General features: G+C 39.0%; 2 protein-coding genes across 2 annotated transcripts in view; both read left to right on the top strand.

Moving 5' to 3' along the window:
* Positions 1-3,117, top strand: part of LOC139477686 (U5 small nuclear ribonucleoprotein TSSC4-like) — a 36,857-nt gene extending 33,740 nt beyond the window's left edge. The window contains exon 2 of the mRNA XM_071260066.1: positions 1,154-3,117. Coding sequence (XP_071116167.1) covers positions 1,154-1,965 — 812 coding nt within the window. The 3' untranslated portion in view covers positions 1,966-3,117. The remainder of the gene's footprint in view (positions 1-1,153) is intronic.
* Positions 3,118-20,866: 17,749 nt separating this feature from the next.
* LOC139477674 (uncharacterized) lies at positions 20,867-22,036 on the top strand. The gene has a single exon (XM_071260049.1). It carries the CDS (start codon positions 20,867-20,869, stop codon positions 22,034-22,036), a length of 1,170 nt encoding a protein of 389 aa, XP_071116150.1.
* Positions 22,037-24,996: the final 2,960 nt, after the last annotated feature.

Raw genomic sequence — 24,996 nt, forward strand, 5'->3', positions numbered from 1 at the left:
GAGCACTGTCTACCAGTGTCCTGAAACTCAGAAGAACAAGCAGACCAAAACACATTCACTAGCTTTTACTTACAAGACATTCAATCAGACTTACAGGGACTAGTCTTGGACCATTGGTGGCAATACAATCAATCAGTAGCAGTTGCTTTCCATTCCTTGTGGGGGTGGGGTGGGGTGGGGTGGGTAACCTTTTGCACCATACTGACAACTATGTGTAGGGTAGATCATAGGTTAAGAGCTGGTATCACATTCAGAAGTCGCGGGAATGATGTCAGAACCGGATGTGACGTCATCAGAACCGGAAATGATGTCATAGATAGTAAAGGTAAAATGAATGACATCACATAGAGGTTCTGGATGCAAATATGACAGTAGTTCTTTGGAACTTTACTTCATATTTGTTTATGTCCTTGACATTATTTGTTTTCAGGCCTTTCAATGTGGTTTGTTATATTGTTATACCTAAAATGTGGGTTTATACAACAGCATTTGTGTTGTTTTAGGAACCTTCAGGTACCCCCAAATAGTTGAATTTGTGAGGGAAACAGCCAGGATGGGAATAATTTTGTTCATCGGGGGTTAAAGTTTCCTTCTCCCAATATTTCAGTTGACTGTTAAACTTCCAGGGTATTCCTTGATGTCAGTACCCACCAGTCCCTCTGGTATATTCTGGCAGTGAGGTTATAGAGGTAGAGTATTCCCAAGAATGATCAAACAATAGTTGTCATTGATAATAATTCAAAGAATACTACCTCTATTAAATTCCATACAACTCTTCAATTTCTATATTTTAGATTTGAAAAGATGTGAGGGTTTCCCACTTCATACATACGCTTTAGGGACGGGTAGCAAGATACTGTTTCTTGCCCAACTAATTTTGGATAATTGATAGTGAAGATCTGTTGAAAATCTGAAGTGTGACAAAAGCCCATATACAGAATTTACCCCAATGATGTAATAGACGTAGTGTACTTTGAATTATTAATAATAATAACTAGAGTTCGATTTCTTGCTACATTTTACAAAGTCCAATTTTGGTGCCTCTCTACCCGAATAAAAACATGGCTACTCTCACCACAGTTTTACATATTTGCAGAAACAATAACTGTTTTTCCAGAGTTTCATGTACTTACATCTTTCATTATATCCCCAGTAATGGCAAATCAAGATCAGGCTCCTGAATTCAAGCTGAACAGCTGCTCTGACAAATTTGCAGACAAGACAAAGGATGTGTTTGGCTATCTGTCTGTTCTGGAGGTGAAACATGAGGCACATCAGAAGGCCCATCAGACATCTAATGAGGATCTTCTGAAGAAAGATCCTAATGAAGAAGATACAAGGACAATAGAGAAAACTGCTCAATATAAACATTGTGGAGAGAAGTGTGATGTACGCATTAGCAAACCATACAACCACTCGCAAATCAGAGGTTATGGCAGACCTCGGCATTCCCAGCATCAAAACAGAGATTTTAGATGTCCTCCCAACAAATTATCATGTCACAGTGGTCACAGACGTGGTACTCCAGATTACAAAGTTCACCCAGAGCGATGGACTCCCTACTCTTTGGATGATGTGTCAAACACTGATATGTCTGATTCCTCCAACACACAAGCAGCATTCAAGTTTTTAGATGAGAGGAAAAAAATGAGAGAACTTGAAGCACATTCTGAAGAAGCTTCACCTGCCAACCTGGAAGAGACTGCCTGCTCCAGGATGGCAATAAAATTTGTGAAGCGCCAGGACAGGAAGGGGCAGAGAATTGAGATACAGGGTAGCACAAACAGACAGAAGGAGGTGTTGGTGCTGCCTGATGTGGAGGAGATAGAAAATGAAGATGAGGTTGCTGAATGTTGTGAAAAAATCAAGGATGATAAAGTTTCATTCAAGAGGAAGAAAGGAAATAAGAAAAATATCCGTTCACGTCCAGATGAAGAGGAAGTCAAAGATGATCAAGAAGGATGATTTGTAAAATTCATCAAACATAATGATTATTTATGATTCAGTTGTGAGAATATTGGTTATATGCAATTATTCTCATTCTAACTGAAAAGACCAGTCTATATATAGATACGTTTTTTGCACAGACAGAGTGTATTTATGGATGAAATATGAGCTGTTTCTCTTCCACTCCTGTACACAGATTATTTAGAGAATACCGATACGTAAAGGAATGTTTCATTCACTCAATCAATAAATCAATCAATAAATCAATAAATAAATCAGGTGTTATCATAACTGCAAATGGGGTGGTGGGGGTAGCCTAGTGGTTGCTCGTCACACCGAAGGCCGGGTTCGATTTCCCACATGGGTACAATGTGTGAAGCCCGCGTGTTATTGCTGGAATATTGCTAAAAGCGGCATAAAACAATACTCACTCACCCACTCACTCATAACTGCAAACAATTAACGACGTGGTGGTGTAACATAATTATCAGTTCCAATTTTATGTTTAGTCAGCCTTGATTTGTCAGTTAATATATTATACCATGCAACACTAGTTTTTTTTAACAGGTCATCAACTTCAAGTAACTGGTGACACAATAGTTAAGGTAAAGATAGGGGTGTTTAGTTAGCATGCCCGATTTGCCCAACTCCTGAAAGTAAAGTGCCATATTGTACAATAGTTATATGTCTCAACAAGGCACCTACTTTCTGTGTCATTCAGTGTATGTAAAACTCTTCCTGGCAGGTGACTTTGAGAGCAACCCAGCTCCACCACGGCTGGGCCAAGACAGACCCCCAAGGCAGTGTAAGTTGACATATACTGGAGAAATACAGGTAGATCAACCAGAAGATGCAGTGGGCACAGAAGTTGATGTTAACAGAACACTTTTGAAAGCAAATAGAAGAACTAAATAAGAAAATAACAGTGTTGCAAGGATATTTGACTGAACTATTGGTGAATGTTGTTTGATGACCTAAAGAAATAAAAATACAACATCCGAAGTGAAATCAGAAAATGAAATCCTGATACTTTGTGTTGATGAACAAGCAAAATACATATCGGATATTCAAGACGCTGTGGATAAACAAGTTCTCAAGGAGAAAAGGGGAAAGTCGATCTCAGTGCCAAGATAAGTTAAGAACTTTTATAAGTACAGAGCTGGAGATAGAGAGTGACTGAATCTACTGAGCGTTGACTCCACTGACATTAAAGTTAACGAAATGTACCTTGGAAAGTGAAAGAAGTGTCTTAAAAGATCTCAAATTCTTAATTTAATACTGTATTGAATGCAATCTAAAAATACAATGTTATAATACCTCTGAATATAATCATCGTTAAGAGATACCAATGAATATCTGAGTAGAGAATAGGTCTTCAGCAACCCATGTTTGTCGTAAGCAGCGACAAACGGGATCCGGTTGTCAGGCTTGCTGACTTGGTTGATGCATGTCATCGTATCCGCTGGTGCAGATCGATGATCATGATGTCAATCACTGGATTGTCTGGTCAAGACTAAATTACTTACAGACCGATATCATATAGCTGGAATTTTCCTGAGTGCAGCGTTAAACAACAAATCAAAAACATTAAGAAAATATGAACAAAATAATTATTTTTTCCCAATTTGTCTGCCATGGATACTAAATTTAGAATCCTGGATAAATCCCTGGATGGGCCAAGAATTCCACTGATTTCCTTGATTTCGTTCCTGGATTAATATGTTATAAGTCATACTGATTTGAGTGACACTATCAGTCTAGGTAGATACATGAAACAAATGAATGTTCACGAATTAACATTAAAAGAATGACAAAAATAGCCTGTTAAGCTGTTAACTGGTGGTTCTTTATTGTGTTGCGTGACAGCCTTTTAAAATGACTGCAAATTTAATACAATACTTCAAGAAACTATAATGCTAACGGCGTAATCCACACCAGGAAAAAACAGGATATTTGGGGTAGAGTGACTTCCATTAACTTTTATCAATAAACAGGATATATTCTGTCTGTTCAAAACATAACAAGATGTTCATAATATGCAATCCAAATAAATCAAAATGTAAGTTTGTAAGTTTTAAACCTTCTGTACCCAAACTTAGTAATTCTTAACCAACATCATCAATATTTTTTAATTTCCATTACAACATAAACATGTTGACTGCAAAAAAATTGCTTACAATGGTCATTTAAACGTATTTGGGGTTTTAAAGAAAGAATATATCTGCATCCTTCTTCGTTTCATTACAATAAACGTTCTTTACAGGCTTACAAAATAACAGGTTTACAATATGCCACAAACCTATGAGCTAATATTTCTTTGTCTCAACAAAAACTCCAAAAACAAATTTTCACATTAAGAGACACATTTACAAGGGTCATAGTAATTTAAGGTTTCCCTTCTACCAAAAGCACAAAAATGTAAAATAATTCAAACGATCCCTCTTCTGACCCTACAGGGAACACGGCATTGTCATGTTGATATCAAAGCATGCAATTCCTTTAAACTAAACTTTAATAACATACCTCATCAATCCATGAAACATTCAACACCTGGTTTGTATATTAGAAATAATACGATAAGACATTCGTCTAAAAATGTTTTAAACACGTGTAAATAAAATCTTCATAAATAATCAGATGTCAATACCAATTAACCTATTTGGTAGTAACAGATTCAATGAAATTAGACTAAAAGCTCAATCGATTATAGCCGAACAGTTCTGTAAAAGTGAAACAAATGCAAAACAAAACTGAAAGGGGGAAGACAATTCATGACTAACACAGTCATGTCCGTCTTTTCACTCGGAAGTGAAGATATTCACACTGATTGCTGCATTCATGTTTTTCTTGAACAGGTTATAATTACTGATCATTGGAATGTCTAATACATTTGCACATGTGTTAGCTCGAGGGAAGTTCTCTCTGTTCTCAGGGTTGAGTTCCATTGCAGTGTGGAATGTCAGCTGCGGCTGTGGATGGAGACCAAGGGGAGGAATGGATCCCGCGCCAGTCGCAAAAACCAATATGTCACTCAGGGTGACTGACTCTTTGCCCTCTGAAAATACAGCTTTGTCAAACAAAGATAGTTTAAAAAATAAGTACACAAACATATGAACTCACTAAACAATATGTACCCAACTACATTAACTCACCGACCATATTCACTCACTTGACAATACATCATGACACATATTTGCGAATGCAGTTAGATCTTAACAGATGATATAGACACACACAAGAGGGACCATGTTCTCAGTCCTGATCGTGTCTGGTCATCTGGACTCTCAAACACGTTCTAGCTTTACATAAGGACATCCCCATGTATTATAAGCACACTAACGTCCGACTGTTTTTCTTATCTCATTACCTGCTACGTCCAGAAGATAGTCCATCCAATAACTGACTGTCTCTTCTTCCATTCTGCGCCTATCGCTCCCAGGTTCGGAGAAGGATGGTACACTGAACACCATTTCAAACACGGAAGCGTTCAATTCATACCTTTCATCGAAACAGAAACGTTCCCTTACTTCTTTGATGTGAACACGCATTTCTGCAAGCACTCCCAAAGTGGCCAGTCCTTGAAAATATTTTGTGTTAATATGCAATAGACATGAATGTCATAAAACCCAGAAGACATTAACTTTAGTTAGCTTAAAGTAGTTTGTGTAGGGGAACAAATAAGACTATGCACCTTAACTCGAACAATACCCACAAATTATCCACTTTATGAAATAAATTTGAGTTTGATAAAAAAATTTGTTGCATGTGTTTGTTTCATTGAAACGTTCTCCTAAAGACGGTTTCATACTATATCTCATTAACGATCAATTCTCAGATGTCAACATTCATGTGTATAATTGTGCATCGGTCAGATCGTTGTTATGAATAATAACTGAATTAACTGTGAAAACATTCCAAAAACACTCTCTCAAAAAAGAAACGCAACCCCAGTCTGGAAATGTGAGAAAACCCCTAGAAGAAAAATATTGATTGTAAATACATTTTTTCTGATATGCACTTATACCATGTACACTGTTTATTAACGTAAGCGCCTAAACACACCAATTTTCGTGCACAAGGTCATTATGTTGTTTCATTCATCATAGTGAGCATAATGCACGTGCAATTCATGGAAAGAGCAGTAGATGTATAGGTTTATAAAAGCACGTGTTGATTAGCGATTCACTCTATCATTTTCACCGAAAGACAAGGTCGAATATGCCATGGTTGCGTGCTGCAGATCGAAATATCGCCATTTGTCGTATTAAGGCCGGACAAAGCTTTGGAAACGTTGCCCGGCACCTCAACGTTCATGAAACAACGATTTCCCGACTTTGGAGCCGATACACCCAGTGTCATGCAACTGAAGATCGCCCCAGAATTGGTAGGCCAAAGGTTACCACACCACCTCAGGATCGATTCATCCGGGTCACCCACCTATGTAATCGGCTAGCCACACCTACCGTCATTGCAACACAGGTGCCAGGTTTGAGAAGAGTGTCCGTACAGTGTTCTCTTACAACGCCGTGACGGAAGACAGCGTGTCTATAGAAGAGGAAACGAACGTTTTGCCCCGAACACTGTTTGGCAGGTCGACAGATTTGGAGGAGGGAGCGTCATGGTGTGGGGAGCCATGTCTTACAACCAAAGATCAGACTTGGTGATCATTCGTGGCAATTTGACAGCCCAGCGCTATATCAATGATGTCTTACAGCCTCATCTTCTGCCGATTATCGACCAACAGAGGGAGCTCTATCAACACGACAACGCCCGGCCGCAAACAGCTCATGCAACAGTGAATTTTCTCCAGAATTCTAACGTCAACGTGTTACCATGGCCCTCCCGATCACCAGACATCAACCCAATCGAACATCTTTGGGATTATCTGGACCGACGAGTACGTGCCGCAGACGTTGGATGCACTAGCCGTTGCACTGCTGGATGAGTGGAGAGCAATCCCTCAGGAAAGAATCCGACGTCTAATCTGTTCTGTTCCTAGGAGGTGTAATGCTGTGATCGCACCTCGTGGCGCTCATACGAGGTACTGAGAAAGACGCCCCATTGCGCCAAGTCAATCTTAGTGGGAGACCTGTCGAAGTCTGGACTTAAACTTGCATAACTGTACTGCCACCATGCCAAATTTCATATTGTTGTCTTCAATAATAAATGTGTTATAATAACTTGAATATTGAGATAAACATCTTGAAAATATAGGGGTTGCGTTTCTTTTCTGGGAGAGTGTATATTGTCGTGTTTTATTAACTTTTGCGTATTAAATAGTAGCAGATACTAAAATTACTTTAACTATTACTGCACTATGACACCATTCAGCAACACCAACACTAACGAACCCGATTGCACTTATTAATGATATTTAATAGTAAACGTCAACGCCTTAGGGCTGTGATATATCATATCTGGCGAAACAGATTCATTGGGGCATTTTGCGTATTAAATAGTAGCAGATACTAAAATTACTTTAACTATTACTGCACTATGACACCATTCAGCAACACCAACACTAACGAACCCGATTGCACTTATTAATGATATTTAATACTAAACGTCAACGCCTTAGGGCTGTGATTTATCATATCTGCCGAAACAGATTCATTGGGGCATTTGTGGCGATGTAAAGAGAACAATACATGCATGGATTACTGATTACAAATCGGAATGACACCAGGTGTTCGGGTAAGAGAGTAACATCCAGCAAATTGGATAAGTTGATCAGCACCACCTACGGCATCCAGGATCGAAGACATATCCTCTGCATTTCGTATCTGGAAAACATTACATATTTCTATAGTTTTAACTATTCAGACAAAAGAAATTATGGAATTCATACAAACAGTTAATACATGCCGTTTAATTGATGAACAAAGGCAAACATGTTATTTTTGGGATAACAAATCGCTTCGATTCCCGGTGGCTGAGTGGTTGAGGTGGTACATGGAAGTTTCAAAAACCACAAAGTACTAGAATCGTTACTATTACATATAGTGCTATCCCAAATATAGCAGTGTTGAAACAGTACATATTTCTGAAGTATAATTCTAGTTTATACATTTGCTTTTGAATAAATGAAACATATATGACACTAAAGGACCACACAAATGTTGATAAGGCAGTTACGCATCTTGTAACGCATCATGTAAACCTAATTAGTGAGTGAGTTAGGTTTAACGCCGCTTTTAACATTATTCCAGTAATATCACGGCGTGTTAGCTTAATGTGGGAGGAAAGCCCGAAGTGATGCAGGTCTCAGACGTTTACCACTTCGGTGAAACCCACGAGCACGGGTATGGTGCTGACAAACCTAGAAACATAATCGGGGCGAACCGGGATTCGAACCAACCATAGGTTTCTGGCGTACCCAAGGGACGCAACTCTGCACAGCGAATCGCGACGCCTTAGACGACTGGGCCACCCGTGCCCCCTGTAAACCTAATTAGGGAATTGAGTTTGAATCGACCTTCAGTAGACTTTCCCTCTTTGCCACATCTTGGATGTCATCAATCTTTGGCTGAATTTGGCTGTCGCTAACAGGTGTACTGAACAGCAGTGGACTGAAAAAACGTGGAAGAGGTCCATTGTGTACGACAGAATATGCTATCATCTTCCCCGCTGTCAAGTAGAGACTGCTTTGTAGAGCTAAAACAAGAAAACTTACATCAGTGAATGGATAAATTAATAACGTCAACGCCAAAGAACAATCAAACTCGATATCTGCCGAAACAGATTCCATTGGACGTGAAAGGCAAAATCGTGTTGAAAAATTGTGAATGAATCACCGACTTGTGATGAGATAAGGTGTTCGTGAAATGGTAAGCTTCTCCTGCCCTACCGGTAGCACCAGTCGTTCACAAAATTTCAAGATATAAGTAAATGCCAATTTGCCATGGGTTTAGAAAACTCAACATGAATGGCATAAAATGGGATGGCATCACATCATATTGAAGTGTGACTTGTCATATTTAGTGCAGACTTTCGAATGTCTACCATATAATTTTTGGAAAGACCTGACAAGGCTCTGGACAGTGTGACCTTGCTTGAATATCACAAGCACTGGCTAAATGCTCAGTGGCAACTTGTTAGTGCACTGGTCGGCTATTTCAAAAGTACAGCTCTCTTGTTGTCTGAAGCACTGTACCTCACAAGACACTCTAATATTTCATTACTTGCATGAAAATAAACACAATTTGCACATAATGAAAATTGATCTGAACACCAGGAATTTCTTCTGACACCAGTGGGGCAGGATACTCTCACCGTTCGCGAACACCTGGTATTATCACTATTTGATAGTGATTCACTAACACGTGCTCATGATTTTGTCAGAATCGTACCATCGACTCTGTTTTTTACTGAGATTTCATATGAATATGGAAAGGTTTTTTTTGCATTTATACTCTTCCATATAATCATTGTGGGACCTGAAAAATATATAAATAAATTTAACTTAAATTTGTCAAAATGATATGTACACTGACTAAATGATTGTAAAAGAAGGTGGTAATAATCTTCAGCAGTGTCAGGCATGTCACTGGGTGCCTGAATACAAATATCATCAGTTAACTGTGTACAAATTGTATCAGATCTAAACTTTTATATGTCATTCACAGTATACTTTCATTTGTCATCCACACTAAAATTTTACAACAAAAGACAACAATATAGAATATAATAGATACACAAAATAGTTCAATACAGGCATCATTTATTTACATTGTGTGATTATTTATTGTCAAAATATTATTTTGTACCTCATACTGTGAAGCACGGTGTGCCATGCTTCTGGTGTACACTGGACAGCGACTGTACACCATGATGGACTGGGGACCTGTACTTTCTGGGCATCGGTGTCTGGCATGACTTGGCTCGTAACTTCATATTTGAAAGATACAACATAGAAACATTAACACTTTTGTCATCTATATCTCACTATCACAAAATAAAAAATGGTAACTTGATTTTTTTCACGTAAAAATGTGCTATAAATTGTATATGTGTGTAAATTGCATTGAACATGAAATTTGAATATTTTGGGTGGTGGGTGGGCGATGATTTTGGATAGTGACTGGATATTTTGTCAGCTACAAAGTAATATCTCCAGCTATCTGTCGGAATTTATACTCCGTCTAAAATATAACCTATGAACAAAATTGGCGCGCAGCTGTTTCAGCAAGCTCAAAATCAACTCATTACAGTTTATGCAAAACAAATTTCGGTTTAGAACATATTTAAAAGAATTATTAATTTTTAAATATAGGCGTGCCCTTGCGCAATTTAGATGCTGTTCCCACCGTAACATAACCCAGTACCCGATTCGGAAACATCGAAAAACTACTAGCCCTCTCATCATAATGTTTCACTGTATGCCCGCCATGTAACACGGCGAGATGCACGAGCATCCCGTTTTCCCTGTAAACAGAATACGTAAGCTTGAAAAGTAGCACATCTTCAATTGTGGATACACTTCCAAGGATATCGCGCAGTTGCCACATGTGAGGTACGTTATGAATAATTGTTATCGTTATCGAAACGTTGATTATCATGTGTTACCGCAGTACTGATACTTTTTAGCTGAATTACCACAAAAAAACAGCAAAACGCTTGATGTTGCAGAACACACTTGATCGGGCATCCCTTATCATGCATTGAACGGGGACACGGATGGCCCCGTCGTCTAAGGCGCCGCGATTCGCTGTGCAGAGTTGCGTCCCTTGGGCACGCCAGAAACCTATGATTATGGGTTCGAATCCCGGTTCGCCCCGATTATGTTTCTAGGTTTGTCAGCACCATACCCGTGCTCGTGGGTTTCACCGAAGTGGTAAACGTCTGAGACCTGCATCACTTCGGGCTTTCCTCCCACATTAAGCTGACATGCCGTGATATAACTGGAATACTGTTAAAAGCGGCGTTAAACCCAACTCACTCACTCATGCATTGAACTCATGAGTGATGATTCGTACAGTAACGTAGCTTACTTATTAATTATACTTAAAAGGTATAACTATGCCTAAGTTACTAAAGTCCCCCAAAATGTTAAATGCAATAGAATCCATTGCTGTGTTAAAGCTGTGTTAAGATCAGAAATTGTTTTACAGAATGTTTTGATTGCCCTCTAGGTCTTCGGCAAGGCTGCGTAATGAGTCCATTTTTATTTTCTATTTTTATAAACGACTTAGCTTTGTATATAGAATCAACATGCACTCCAGGTGTACAGCTACACCCTGACACTGTACAGATTTTTCTATTGTTGTTTGCTGAATAATCAGATGATGTTGCATTTATTGCTGATACTGTGTATGGCCTTCAAAAACGCATAAAAGCTCTGGAACGTTTTTGTAGTAACTATCATCTAACAGTTAACTCGGATAAAACTAAGGTAGTGGTATTTAAAAATGGGGGTATTTTATCAAAATATGAAAAGTAGTATTACGAGGATCAAAAACTTCAGTGTGTAAGCTCTTATAAACATCTCGGTACCATTCTTTCAAAAACTCTCTCCTGATCTTTGCACGTTAATAGTGCTGCTTTACAAGCTAAAAAGGTCCTATTTGGTGTCATTAAATCTCTATAAAATGCCTCAACCTCTTCCTTATGACCTGTTTTTCAAAATTTTTTATTCTAAAATATCTCCAATTCTTTTATACGGTGCCGAGATTTGGGGTGTAGATACTTACAAAGAATCGATCGAGTTTATATTTTGAGACAGGATGGGAATCACTATCTTATATAAGGTTAAATAAAAAACTTTGTACAATCTACAATATTGTTAATAACCTATGCCCATCGTATTTACATGACATGTTACCAACCAAAGTATCAAGTTTTAGTAGATATGAGTTACGAAATCAGAATAATCTGAATTTGCCGCAAGCACGAACAGTTACATACCAACAATCATTTATACCTTCTTCAATCAAATTATGGAATGAGTTACCCCCTGAATACAGAAGTGCAACATCATTATCAAATTTTAAACATATGATTAAAACAACCATTACAGCTCCGCCTCCATACTTCTCAATCGGCAACCGTAGAGCTAATATTTTACATACACGCCTAAGGCATTCTTGCAGTTCCCTAAATGCAGACCTCTTTAAAGTAAATTTATCTGATACTTTGTCCTGCTCTTGTGGAAACCCATGTGAAAACAACATACATTTTTTTCTTGAATGTCCCAATTACACTTTTCCCAGTAATATCATGTTCGCTAACATTATAAAAGCTGGAACTACATGTACAATACAAAATATTCTCTACGGTGATGTATCCCTATCTGAAAGTCACAATAACCTCATCTTCAACAACGTTCAAAAATATATACTGTCGACTAATGGATTCGAGTAACCCTTTATCATTAATACAGAATATCGCTCTGCGACCATTTATTATTAATTACGCCATCAGTGAATAAACTGCATGCATGTATATGAATACATGTGTATCTCTGCCTCCTTCTGTAAACATAATGTTTACGGGTATATATATCCTGGTGTATGTGTGTAAATATGTGTATGTGTATGTATATATATATGTATGTATGCATGCGTATACAAGGGTATATGTGTATGTATATACATGTAGTGTGTGTATGTATGCATATATGTACATGTACATAAGTGTATGTATGATTGTGTAATTATATATGTAGTCTTGAATGTATTTTTGATTAATGTGTATATACAAGTAAATTGTGTCTATAGGCAATTCTTATGCATGTCTATGTTATTCTTGCAAACATTATGTTTATGTTCTTGTGTAAATATATTTCTCTTTGTTACTATAAATGTAATATGTGCATATGTATTTGAGTATGTGTATGTATGTATGAGTATGTATGATTGTGTGTATATATGATTATGTGTATATGTATATATTTCTGTATACGTATGTATATATATGTATAATCAATGTCTGTACATATAGAGTAGGGAAAGGGCCATCTAAGTTGGATAACTTTTGCCCAATCCCGTTGACTATATATGTCAATAAAATATGTTTAAAACAAAACAAACAAAGAATTAGAGTAAAACCAGGTTCTAGCATGTAAACGCTTTCTTGGGGTTAAACAATCTTCATCAAACAATGTGGTTAGGGGGGAATGCGGAAGGTGTCCTATGTCCATATGTGCTTATAATCGTGTAGTTACTTATTGGTACATAATTTTACATTTGCCTGAAAATAGATTAGTTAAGAAATGTTATAGATTATTAGTACTTGATGTTAATAATGGTAAGATCAATTGGGTCTCTAAATTCAAACACATTCTCTATTCGTTTGGTTTTGGCTACATATGGGAGATGCAATTTAGTAATAATAGTAGGAGTTTTTTTTCCGAATTTGTAAACCGTTTAAAAGCCTCATCTGAGCAAGATTGGCGTGCAGCGGTTTCATCTAGTACTAAATCCCAGAGTTACTCTCTTTACAAAATTTCATTTGGCTTAGAAAGCTATATCAATATAGTAAATGTTTCAAAATTCAGAGCTGCACTTCCTCAGTTTAGATGCTCCTCCCATCGGCTGCGAATTGAGACCGGTCGATATATTTATCCTAAATATTTTACACCCCCTTCTAAAAATAAATTTAACAGACTGCCTTTGCTTAAGAAGTTTCCAAAATGAACGGGGGTAATTTCTTTCAACATTATATAATTTGTCTTGAAGTTTTTTAAAATGCATATGTGAAACTTTATGAATGAAGTTTTCATAACTTTTACTTGCATTAACTAGTCGTTGTTTATTTTGGAATGTTTGACTACGTTTGAAATATCTCTTGACCAAATTTTAGAGCGTTTGTGGGGTGTTGATTTTCTCTTACTCTTTTTAACAAATCCGAACACTTTGCCAGCAGTACGAAGAAGCACATCACCTTTTTGGTCATTTACGTTTGTTATAACATCAATTGGCTTACAATTATCAGCACAAAGTAGCTCAGATTCAATGGATTGTATAAGCTCTTTGTCAATCGAGTCGACATATTCAGTAGCAAGCGTCCTATTCCATTTTCTAAGGCGGGGGCTTGTGTCGTTCTCTGGTCTCAATGCTTGGGTTGTAACAGGCTTATCGAAATTTTTTGTTAGTGTTACACTGATAGGTGAGTGGATATCAGAACAATAGTTCAAAATCCAGGACCTCGAAATCTTCTATTGTTGGGAAAACATTAGCGCTACAGCATTAACAACCAAGCTTACTCATTTACATATAGGGGACACAGGTGGTCCAGTCGTCTAAGGCGCCGCGATTCGCTATACAGGGTTGCGTCCATTGGACACGCCAGAAACCTATGATTGTGGGTTCGAATCCCGGTTCGCCCCGATTATGTTTCTAGGTTTGTCAGCACCATACCCGTGCTCGTGGGTTTCACCGAAGTGGTAAACGTCTGAGACCTGCATCACTTCGGGCTTTCCTCCCACAATAAGCTGACATGCCGTGATATAACTGGAATACTGTTAAAAGCGGCGTTAAACCCAACTCACTCACTCCTTTACATATAACTTTGCCAACTCCTTTGTCATGTCCAACTCATGTCATGGGCTTGCCCTCATCTGGCCTACACCTTATATCGCCTACACCTCATCTGGCCTACACCTTATATCGCCTACACCTCATCTGGCCTACACCTTATATCGCCTACACCTCATCTGGCCTACACTAAATACAAATGGTTACTTCCACACCCCTGTTGTGTAGAATGGTACTGTCCATTAACCCATTAATGATTTCATTCATTAATATGAATTTATTGTAACAGGATATTGTATATATAGTTTTTAGGAATATAGTTTTAACTCTTTTCATTTCAAGTAGTTGTATACATCTTCATTAGTTGTAGTACCAAATGTATATGCTTGGGTTAAGAGTCCAAGCGGTTGGTCCAATTTTATTGAAGGGTGGACAGGTGAGTCTATTCCTGTCCCTTTGTCACCAACTCTCTAGCTTGTCAATACAATAGCTTTCAGCTTCCTAGCTGATTAACATTATCTAACTACAGCTTTCCTTCTAAACATTTGCACACTTTTTATTCACTCTGCTTATAACTCTGCACAGACAGGACATGGACTACATATAGTTCAGGTTAGTTATTTACATTATCTTTCTTAAATAGAATTCTAACTTATCATTTAAATATGTTATCAATAATGTAAATATGGTAAATACTTACCTATGATATCAAATAATCAAGATATCTTCTATTTTATCAGTATAAAGTGTTTAACATGTATGTATAACTGAGAGCATGATTTGATTGGGAGTTTTAATGTAAAGATTGAATTAGAAGTTGGTTTTCTATAATTTAAGGAAATGGTTGTCATGATGTATGTATGTATATATTCAGGCATGATAGTTATGTTATTTACTTTTTATAGGAATGCCATAATCCTATATGATGTGGGTTTATAGACACACCCCGGTGTCACCCACAGGGTATGTATAAATCCTTTATCTTATCACTCACTTATGAATGCATTTATATGTATTAACTATGTGTTATGATTTAACACAACATGGTAGCATTGTATATATATTCCTAATCTTAGAGATAATAAGTATATATTTATGACGCCACACGGCTACTAGTATTCTTCTAACTATATGGTGTGTAACTGATATATTCAGTTATGATAAGAGACATTTAATATATGTATTACTATTTGAAAGTTCGGTAAATTGTATTTATTATAAGTTATCTACAACGAACTAGTGATGTGTAACTGTATGCGTTGCATGTATTGATTAATGTGACTGCTCAAACTAGGAAATAATTAATATGCAGCCGTATGCTATTCTATGTACAGTATATAATGTTATATATTTTATTACAGGGTGATTGATCAATTGTTGTGATTGATAATGGAATAAATGTCACCTCAACCAACACAACCGCAGCTTGTCATTTTTCGTAATGAAACACCCCTGCTACAATGGAGCCCCCGGTGAGGAACTGACATTTCCATAGAGGACACCCACATCTGTTTGTGATATTCGTGGACATTCGTGGATATTGTGAGTTGCGCATTCCTTGACACTATAATTTCCTCCCCAGTTTATATACTTGTGCAGTAAGCAGTGACCTTGAACTTTGAACTTTCACCTTGTTGTGAATTTTATGACTGTATTTACAGTTTTCGATTCGTGATTGACTATTCTTGCTCAAGAAACTGTAACAGACTTTATGGAAGCTTCCTTCATGGACACGTGATACTAACAGTTGCTGCTGATTGTCTTCCATTCTGTGATATTGCTACTCCATTATTTTTGTAATTGTAAATACTCATTCCTATTTTCATCCCTGTAACTTGATATTTGTAACTTAGAATATGTAATACTTGAGTTATTCACTAGTTCATTGTGCCGGCCAATAAACCGTTCTATATTGGTGTTACCTAGAAAGTCATTACCATGTAACCTTAGTTAATTACCTGTTGTTACTTAGTTAGTATTACAATAAAGTTGTACTGTGTAAACTTAAAATATTTATACACATTTAATTGTGTACTATGCAAGTATTTTGTTGTACCTTTTTTTCACTTAGTGTACACATCTACCATGAGGTGTTTATCTTAGCCATGGCTTCTTAGTTGTTTTCAATTACTTAGTTTGCTATTTTGTTATTCTCTGTTATCAATTTTCTGGTAAAGTTCTTTGATTGTGTGAATGAGATAAACATGCAGTTGCTAACTTAGTTTCAAAATAAACAGGTAAGTACTTAACTAAATTATGATACAGCTTATTTAGTGTAAACCTATACTACTTTCATTATGCTATAGTTTAGTCATTTAGTTTTCATTTCTTGACTGAGTGACGGACAGTATTGTTCACCTTAGTAATTAACACATAGCAAATCACACTTGCACTTCCCTCACTTCTGCTTTCTACAGGTTTTATCATGAATGGTTTGTTTTCTTGAAATACAATTGAGGTTGTCAATGCAATTGGGTTGTTTGTCCCGCTCACCTATGTGATCGGCCTTAAATGAATTCTACAGATTAGACATAGTTTACTTTCAGGATCTATTGTGTTTCGTTAAGGCGGCTGTTCTGAACTTCGTGATTGCTGTAACAAATAAACGCGCGCGTACTTCAAATATTTACCATCACTTTTGGGTTATTGTTTTGTTGGTACCATGGCACTATAATTTTTTCCACCACCTTGTGGCTCCCTCGTTTTGATCATATAGTGATTTCAGTTTGATCACATTAACTGATCTACTCGCTTAAATCACGTGTTGAGACCCGTCCGTCTGTATCACTTGTTGTGGTACATTCATGTTTCAATCACGTGATAGTCTGATTATTTTGGTCAGGTTTTGATCAAGTTCTGATCTCATTACTTCGACCACGTGCTGTGACCTTGGTCACATGTATATATCAAATTGATGATGTTACACTTACCTCACTGACTGTCAGTCATTCATATTTGCCACGTGCAATCAAACATTGCTTTTATTAGCAATACTCCCTACTTTTCAAATGGTTATATTCCATTTGTATTTTTTCTCCTTAGTTTATTTCAAGTTACTGGTTTTTCATTTTTTTTCAGGTATCTCTTTTCTTTATTCTCTTCCAGGACTTTCGTTTACAGATACCCCACCTAACACTATGGAGTTAAGCCAAGAGGAAATGGAAGATATGCTAGTAGCATTTAAGAAGATGGGTTTCCAGCCTAAAGTGGACTCGCCTAAAGACCTTAAAGCTTGGATACAAGGTATCTCACAGAAGGAGCATCCTATTAAACAGGAAGAGGAACATGAAGGTCACGCATCAGCATCACGCCGAGATGTTACATACCAACATTTTCCTAAACTTCCCTTTTTCAGTGGCGAACCAGGAAAGGACACAGACTATGATCACTGGATCTATGAAGTGGAATGCCTTATTGGAACCAAGACCCATAGCCATGACGTCATCCTTCAAGCTATTAGGAAGTCGCTTAAAGGAGAAGCAGCTATCATATCTATGAAGCTAGGGCCCCATGCGGATTTTGCAATTCTACTACATAAGTTGAAAAGTGCTTTTGGAACTCTGCGTCGAAGTTCTACTCTTATGTCAGAATTTTACAGTGCCTGTCAAGGAGAAGATGAGGATGTTGCTACCTGGAGCTGCCGTTTGGATCGCCTTATGTTTCAGTTAGCTAAACAGAAATCCCTTTCACAGGCTGAACAGGACGACATGCTGCGTACTCGCCTATGGGATGGACTCAATCCATCATTGAAGACTCTGGCTGGCTACAAGTACGACTCCATCTATAGTTTTGATGATCTGCGCTTGTGCCTCAGGGAAATGGAATTTGATCTGAGGAGAGGCAAGGCCGACACCTCCAAGACCAAGCCAAAGCCAAAGACAGCTTCTGTTAACATGGCAACACCATCCGAGCCAAAGGAATCCAAGAGTGAACTAACAGAGTTGAAGGCTATGATTAAGGAGCTACACACAGGAATGACTGAATTACAGCAACAGCAACAGCAACTCTCAGCTCATGTTTTTCAGGAGCAAGCTCAATTTTCAGGATTTTTAGGGCCTAAGCGTGGGCACAGAGGAAGAGGTCAGTATAACAGCGGAAGAGGATCCACAGGTAACTGGATTCAAGTTACTACAAGAAGTGATAACAGCCAGAATCGGTCTGATCAGTTTGGTCCTCCACCTCCAACCTATCAACAGAATTCCCCCATTCCACCAGCATCAACAGCTCCTACAGCCTCCAGATTTCAGCCAAGTTCAGAATCAGAGATGCTTACCTGCTGGAGATGTGGCTACCAAGGACATCTTTCTTATGGATGCAGAGTTCGTATGGATCACATGCGACATCCTTTAAACTGACCAAGGCCTATGGGGAGGGGCCACCCTTAGGTTCCTATCTGCGCCCCAGAAGTGAGATTCCAGATGGTTTAGTTGGAAGCTCCACCGAAGTAACTATCTGGATTGAAGACACACCTGTACCAACTTTGTTAGACACAGGAGCTACCGTATCTGTAATGTCACAATCGTTCTACGAAGGTTATTTAAACCACATTCCACTCAGTCCACTTGATGATATACTAACATAGAATGTGCAGGAGGAGAGCAATTAGCATACATGGGATACGTACAGGTTAGAATTACGACTACAGGCAGCGGCAATGACAGCAAAGGAGCCTTATCATGTTTAGTACTTGTTGTCCCGGACACAAGGTATAACGGACGAGTGCCGGCTCATTTGGGAACCAACGTACTTTCAAGACTCCTGGACAACTGCCGAGATACTGTTGGTGTTCAGTTCCTTCAGACCACTTGGATTCTTTGAATTTAATAGAATGCCATTCGGACTATCCAATGCTCCTGCAACATACCAGCGACTAATGGAAAAATGCCTTGAAGGACTGCACTTAAAGATCTGCTTGATTTATCTTGATGACCTGATAATCTTCTCAAAAACCTATGAAGAGCATGTTGAGAGGTTAGAACTTGTTTTCCGCAGGTTGCAAGAATGTGGACTCAAACTCGCTCCAAAGAAGTGCAAGTTTTTTAAGCGGAAAGTCCGATACGTGGGATATATTGTTTCAGCAGATGGCATCGAAGCTGACCCAGAGAAAGTGCACAAGATTAAAGACTGGCCAACACCATCCAATGCAGAAGAGGTCCGGAAATTCCGGACCACCAGTGCTTGGATATGTTGATTTTTCCAAATCCTTTGAGCTCCACATCGATGCCAGTACTCGGGGATTAGGAGCAGTGCTATACCAGGAGCAGGAGGGGCAACTGCGAGTGATTGCCTATGCAGGTAGGGGTTTAAACAAATCTGAGAGAAACTACTCTGCACATAAACTGGAGTTTCTGTGTTTGAAATGGGCAATCTCAGAGAAGTTCAACGACTACTTGTATGGGCATGAGTTTGCAGTTGTCACAGATAACAATCCTCTCACATATGTCTTAACCACTGCTCGCCTTGATGCTACTGGTCATCGATGGTTGACAGCACTCTCTGCGTATAATTTCAGCATTAGGTACAGACCAGGAAAGAGTAACATTGATGCTGATGTTCTGTCAAGGCTGCCAGACAAGTTACCAATAGAGGAATTATCCACTGACTCTGTGAATGCCATCTGCAACGTCATCCAAGTTCCTAACCTAGTGGAAAGTATCTGCATGTCAGCACAAGTCATAGATGAGGATGATATTGATATACCTGAGGACAAGTGTGATATCAACGCCAAGGACTGGAGAAGATCACAGATGAGAGATCCATCCCTGGCTACCATCATTGACCACTTGGAATGCGGCACCAGACCAAACAGGAATCAATACACTGGAGACAGTAACATGACATCTCTCATCAAGAACTTTCCACAGATGCAGCTGCACAGAGGAGTTCTTCATAGAACAACCAAGACAGGTCAAGGAGAACAGTTGCAACTTGTCTTACCTAGTAGATGTAGAGGTGCAGTGCTGCGCAGTTTGCATGACAATGTTGGTCATCCAGGCAGAGACAGAACAGTTTCTCTCTTGAGGGAAAGATTCTACTGGCCTGGAATGACCAAAGATGTTGAAGTGCATGTGCAGTCCTGTGATCGCTGCATCAAACGTAAGGCAACTACATCTCGAGCACCTCTAGTGAATATTACAACATCACAACCACTTGAACTTGTTTGTATGGACTTCCTTGGATTAGAAACATCAAAGGGGGGCCAACAATATGTTCTCGTGGTAACCGATCACTTTACTAGGTATGCTCAAGCTTATCCTTGCAGGAACACCACTGCAAAGACAACGGCTGAGCTCTTTTTCAACAACTTTGTTGTTCATTATGGCCTACCGAAGCGGATTCACTCTGATAAAGGAGCAAACTTTGTGGGTACCCTGATGACTGAGCTTTGTAAAATGTTGAAGATTGAAAAATCGTCAACCACGCCTTACCATCCAATGGGCAACGGGATGTGTGAACGCTTTAATCGAACGTTGTGCAACATGCTAGGAACCTTGGATCCAGACAGCAAGCGAGATTGGAAGACACATGTTGGTCCACTTGTGCATGCTTATAATTGCACTCAGCATGAATCTACGGGCCAGTCTCCTTTCTTCTTGATGTTTGGTCGGCACCCAAGGCTTCCTGTTGACATAGCATTCGGGCTTGACATTGAGCCAAGCAAGCCCAAATCTGTCTTGAAGTATACAAAATCTTTACAGGATAGGTTAAAGCGGGCGTATGACCTTGCAGCAGAGATGGCAACCAAAGCTCAGGAAAGGCAGAAGACCAAATACGACCAGAAGGAAAGAGCGGCAGTACTGGAGACTGGTGACAGAGTCCTTGTGAAGATTGTTGCCTATGATGGTCGTCACAAGCTTGCTGACAGGTGGGAGAATGATGTCTATGCAGTGTTGGACAAGCCAAATCCATCTGTCCCAGTCTACATTGTTGGAAAAGAATCTGGAGAAGGGAAGAGAAGGACTCTACATAGAAATCTTCTTCTTCCAATCGGGACCATATCCAACCAGGCACCATCAGTACCGACATCAGCCCTTCCAGCCAGGCCAATTCCAGCTCCAAGAAGAAGGCCAGCCACTCGAGCACAGACCATTAAGACATCAGAGCCAGAAGAAACTGATGACAGTGAAGACGAATCAGTTATGATCCCGATCCACACATCCAGGTCCTCAGCATCAACTGTCAGAGCAGTTGATCGGCCAGCTGAGGGGGAAGAGAGCGCAGAGGAGATAGAAGAAGTGGATATTATGGATACAGAGGATACTGATGAGACTGCTCAGGATCATGAGCAGGAAGATACCCCTTCACCAGACCCTGGCACAGGAGAAGAAACATCCCCAGAAAGAGACATTCCTGATGTTCCGGAACCTACCCCAAGACAAGACCCAGAAGATGACTCATCTGGAGATATTCCATCTGCATCATCGCCCCGAAGATCGACCCGGGAGAGACATAAACCCAAATGGATGAGAAGTGAAGAGTATGTTTTGTCCGCACAGCCACAGCCAGAATGGATGACAAGAGCGAGTTATCTCAGCTCCCTTATAGCTGAGGGTATTCTCGACAATGCTCAGGACAAGGCCCAGGACGCACTTCTCAACATCATTGCCGGAAAATGATGAGGACATCATTTCTCTGGGGGAGGAAATATGTAACAGGATATTGTATATATAGTTTTTAGGAATATAGTTTTAGCTCTTTTCATTTCAAGTAGTTGTATACATCTTCATTAGTTGTAGTACCAAATGTATATGCTTGGGTTAAGAGTCCAAGCGGTTGGTCCAATTTTATTGAAGGGTGGACAGGTGAGTCTATTCCTGTCCCTTTGTCACCAACTCTCTAGCTTGTCAATACAATAGCTTTCAGCTTCCTAGCTGATTAACATTATCTAACTACAGCTTTCCTCCTAAACATTTGCACACTTTTTATTCACTCTGCTTATAACTCTGCACAGACAGGACATGGACTACATATAGTTCAGGTTAGTTATTTACATTATCTTTCTTAAATAGAATTCTAACTTATCATTTAAATATGTTATCAATAATGTAAATATGGTAAATACTTACCTATGATATCAAATAATCAAGATATCTTCTATTTTATCAGTATAAAGTGTTTAACATGTATGTATAACTGAGAGCATGATTTGATTGGGAGTTTTGAATGTAAGGATTGAATTAGAAGTTGGTTTTCTATAATTTAAGGAAATGGTTGTCATGATGTATGTATGTATATATTCAGGCATGATAGTTATGTTATTTACTTTTTATAGGAATGCCATAATCCTATATGATGTGGGTTTATAGACACACACCGGTGTCACCCACAGGGTATGTATAAATCCTTTATCTTATCACTCACTTATGAATGCATTTATATGTATTAACTATGTGTTATGATTTAACACAACATGGTAGCATTGTATATATATTCCTAATCTTAGAGATAATAAGTATATATTTATGACGCCACACGGCTACTAGTATTCTCCTAACTATATGGTGTGTAACTGATATATTCAGTTATGATAAGAGACATTTAATATATGTATTACTATTTGAAAGTTCGGTAAATTGTATTTATTATAAGTTATCTACAACGAACTAGTGATGTGTAACTGTATGCGTTGCATGTATTGATTAATGTGACTGCTCAAACTAGGAAATAATTAATATGCAGCCGTATGCTATTCTATGTACAGTATATAATGTTATATATTTTATTACAGGGTGATTGATCAATTGTTGTGATTGATAATGGAATAAATGTCACCTCAACCAACACAACCGCAGCTTGTCATTTTTCGTAATGAAACACCCCTGCTACATTATGACCTGAGTACATGGGCCTTTGAACTAATCCGAAGTTTTCATAGTGATATCTGATCCTTGAGTTTGTTTTGATTGTTTATACAGGATTACTGTTATTATCCACTTTGATCATTTAACAGGTCTAATCATCACAAATGTTTTGTAAGTGTGTATACATTACCTTACCTGATATAATCCAATCTGAGCATTTTAACAGGTCTACTCATCTCCATATTTCTGTAAGTGTATATATATATATATACTCTTAAAAAAAAGAAACTTGACATAGATGTAAAACCACCTTTTGCCAAATATCTAAAATAATTACATTAAATGAGAACCAAATAAGTCAAACAGAAAGATGATGTGTCTATAAATCGCGAAAACACATGCAAAGCACATAAACGTAGCGTTTGGGGATCAATTTTCCAGCTTCATCCAAACGCAACCGCCTGTTAAAAACGTGCAGCACAGGATGCTGCATTTAGGCACGCAGGCCCCCCTGCTGAATGGGTATAAACATCCACATCAGCGGCTGTACATACAGTCCTTATAACGGCAGTAGAGGCGGTGACAGAATGCCAAGACTGAATGCAGCTCAACGGAACAACGCCATTGGGAGATTACAAGCTGGAGCAACTCAGCAAGAAGTGGCCATGCATTTTGGCGTATCCAGACAGACAATCTCCGCACTGTGGACCCGATACAACAACACCAACAGAGTTGACGACAGACCAAGGTCAGGAAGACCAAGGGTGAAAACCCAAGCACAAGATCGATACATCCGGCTGCGACACCTCCGAGACCGCACTACCACGACCACGTCTACAACCACACAGATCCCTTCAGATCAAACGGTGTGCAACAGACTGAGGGAGGCTGGACTTTTTTGCACGAAGACCTGTTCGACGTCATGTATTGACCCCACGTCATCTGGCGGACCGTCTGCTTTGGTGCCAACAGAGGGTTAGATGGGCACGTGCAAGGTGGAGAAATGTACTGTTTACTGAGTCCCGTTTGCTACTCACACGTGCTGATGGGCGCGCACGTGTCTACAGAACGTTACGCCCCCAACTGTGTGCAGCAGGTTGTCCCATTTGGCGGCGGGAGTGTCATGGTATGGGCTGGAATTCATCACTGTGGTAGGACGGCTCTCGTGCATGTGGCAGGTGCATTGGCATGTGTGCGTTACAGAGACTCGATCCTACAGCCTTACGTTCTTCCTCATGTCAACGTTCATGGCGGACAGTTCCAACAGGACAACGCTCGACCGCATATTGCACGTGTTTGTCAGGACTTCTTACAGCACAACAACATCCAGACATTACCTTGGCCAGCCCGGTCACCAGATTTGTCCCCGATTGAGCATCTGTGGGACGAGTTGGATCGACGCTATCGCAGAAGGCATCCACCGCCCCAAACATTCCGGCGCTTCTTGATGCACTTCAGCATGAATGGCAGCATGTTATTGACAACTTGATTGCATTTATGGGTCGTTGGTGTCAATTCAAGCGGTGATTGATGCACGTGGTGGGCACAACCGATACTGACATTTTCTGTACCCCTGTGACATTAACTGTATCGTGTACGTGTGTCTGTCTAGGTGACACGATTAACGTTTTAAACATTGTGTACATTGATTTTCAAACAGTGTTTCAATTATGGTTTCTGTGTCCTATTTTGAAACAATCGCATTATATTACATCTTGAAAGTCAGTGTCAAGTTTCTTTTTTTAAGGATTATATTCACCTTAGTAAGTGCTATT

The sequence above is a fragment of the Haliotis cracherodii genome, unplaced genomic scaffold, assembly GCF_022045235.1.
Source record: "Haliotis cracherodii isolate W230 unplaced genomic scaffold, xgHalCrac1.p SCAF_34, whole genome shotgun sequence".
NCBI lineage: Eukaryota > Metazoa > Mollusca > Gastropoda > Lepetellida > Haliotidae > Haliotis > Haliotis cracherodii.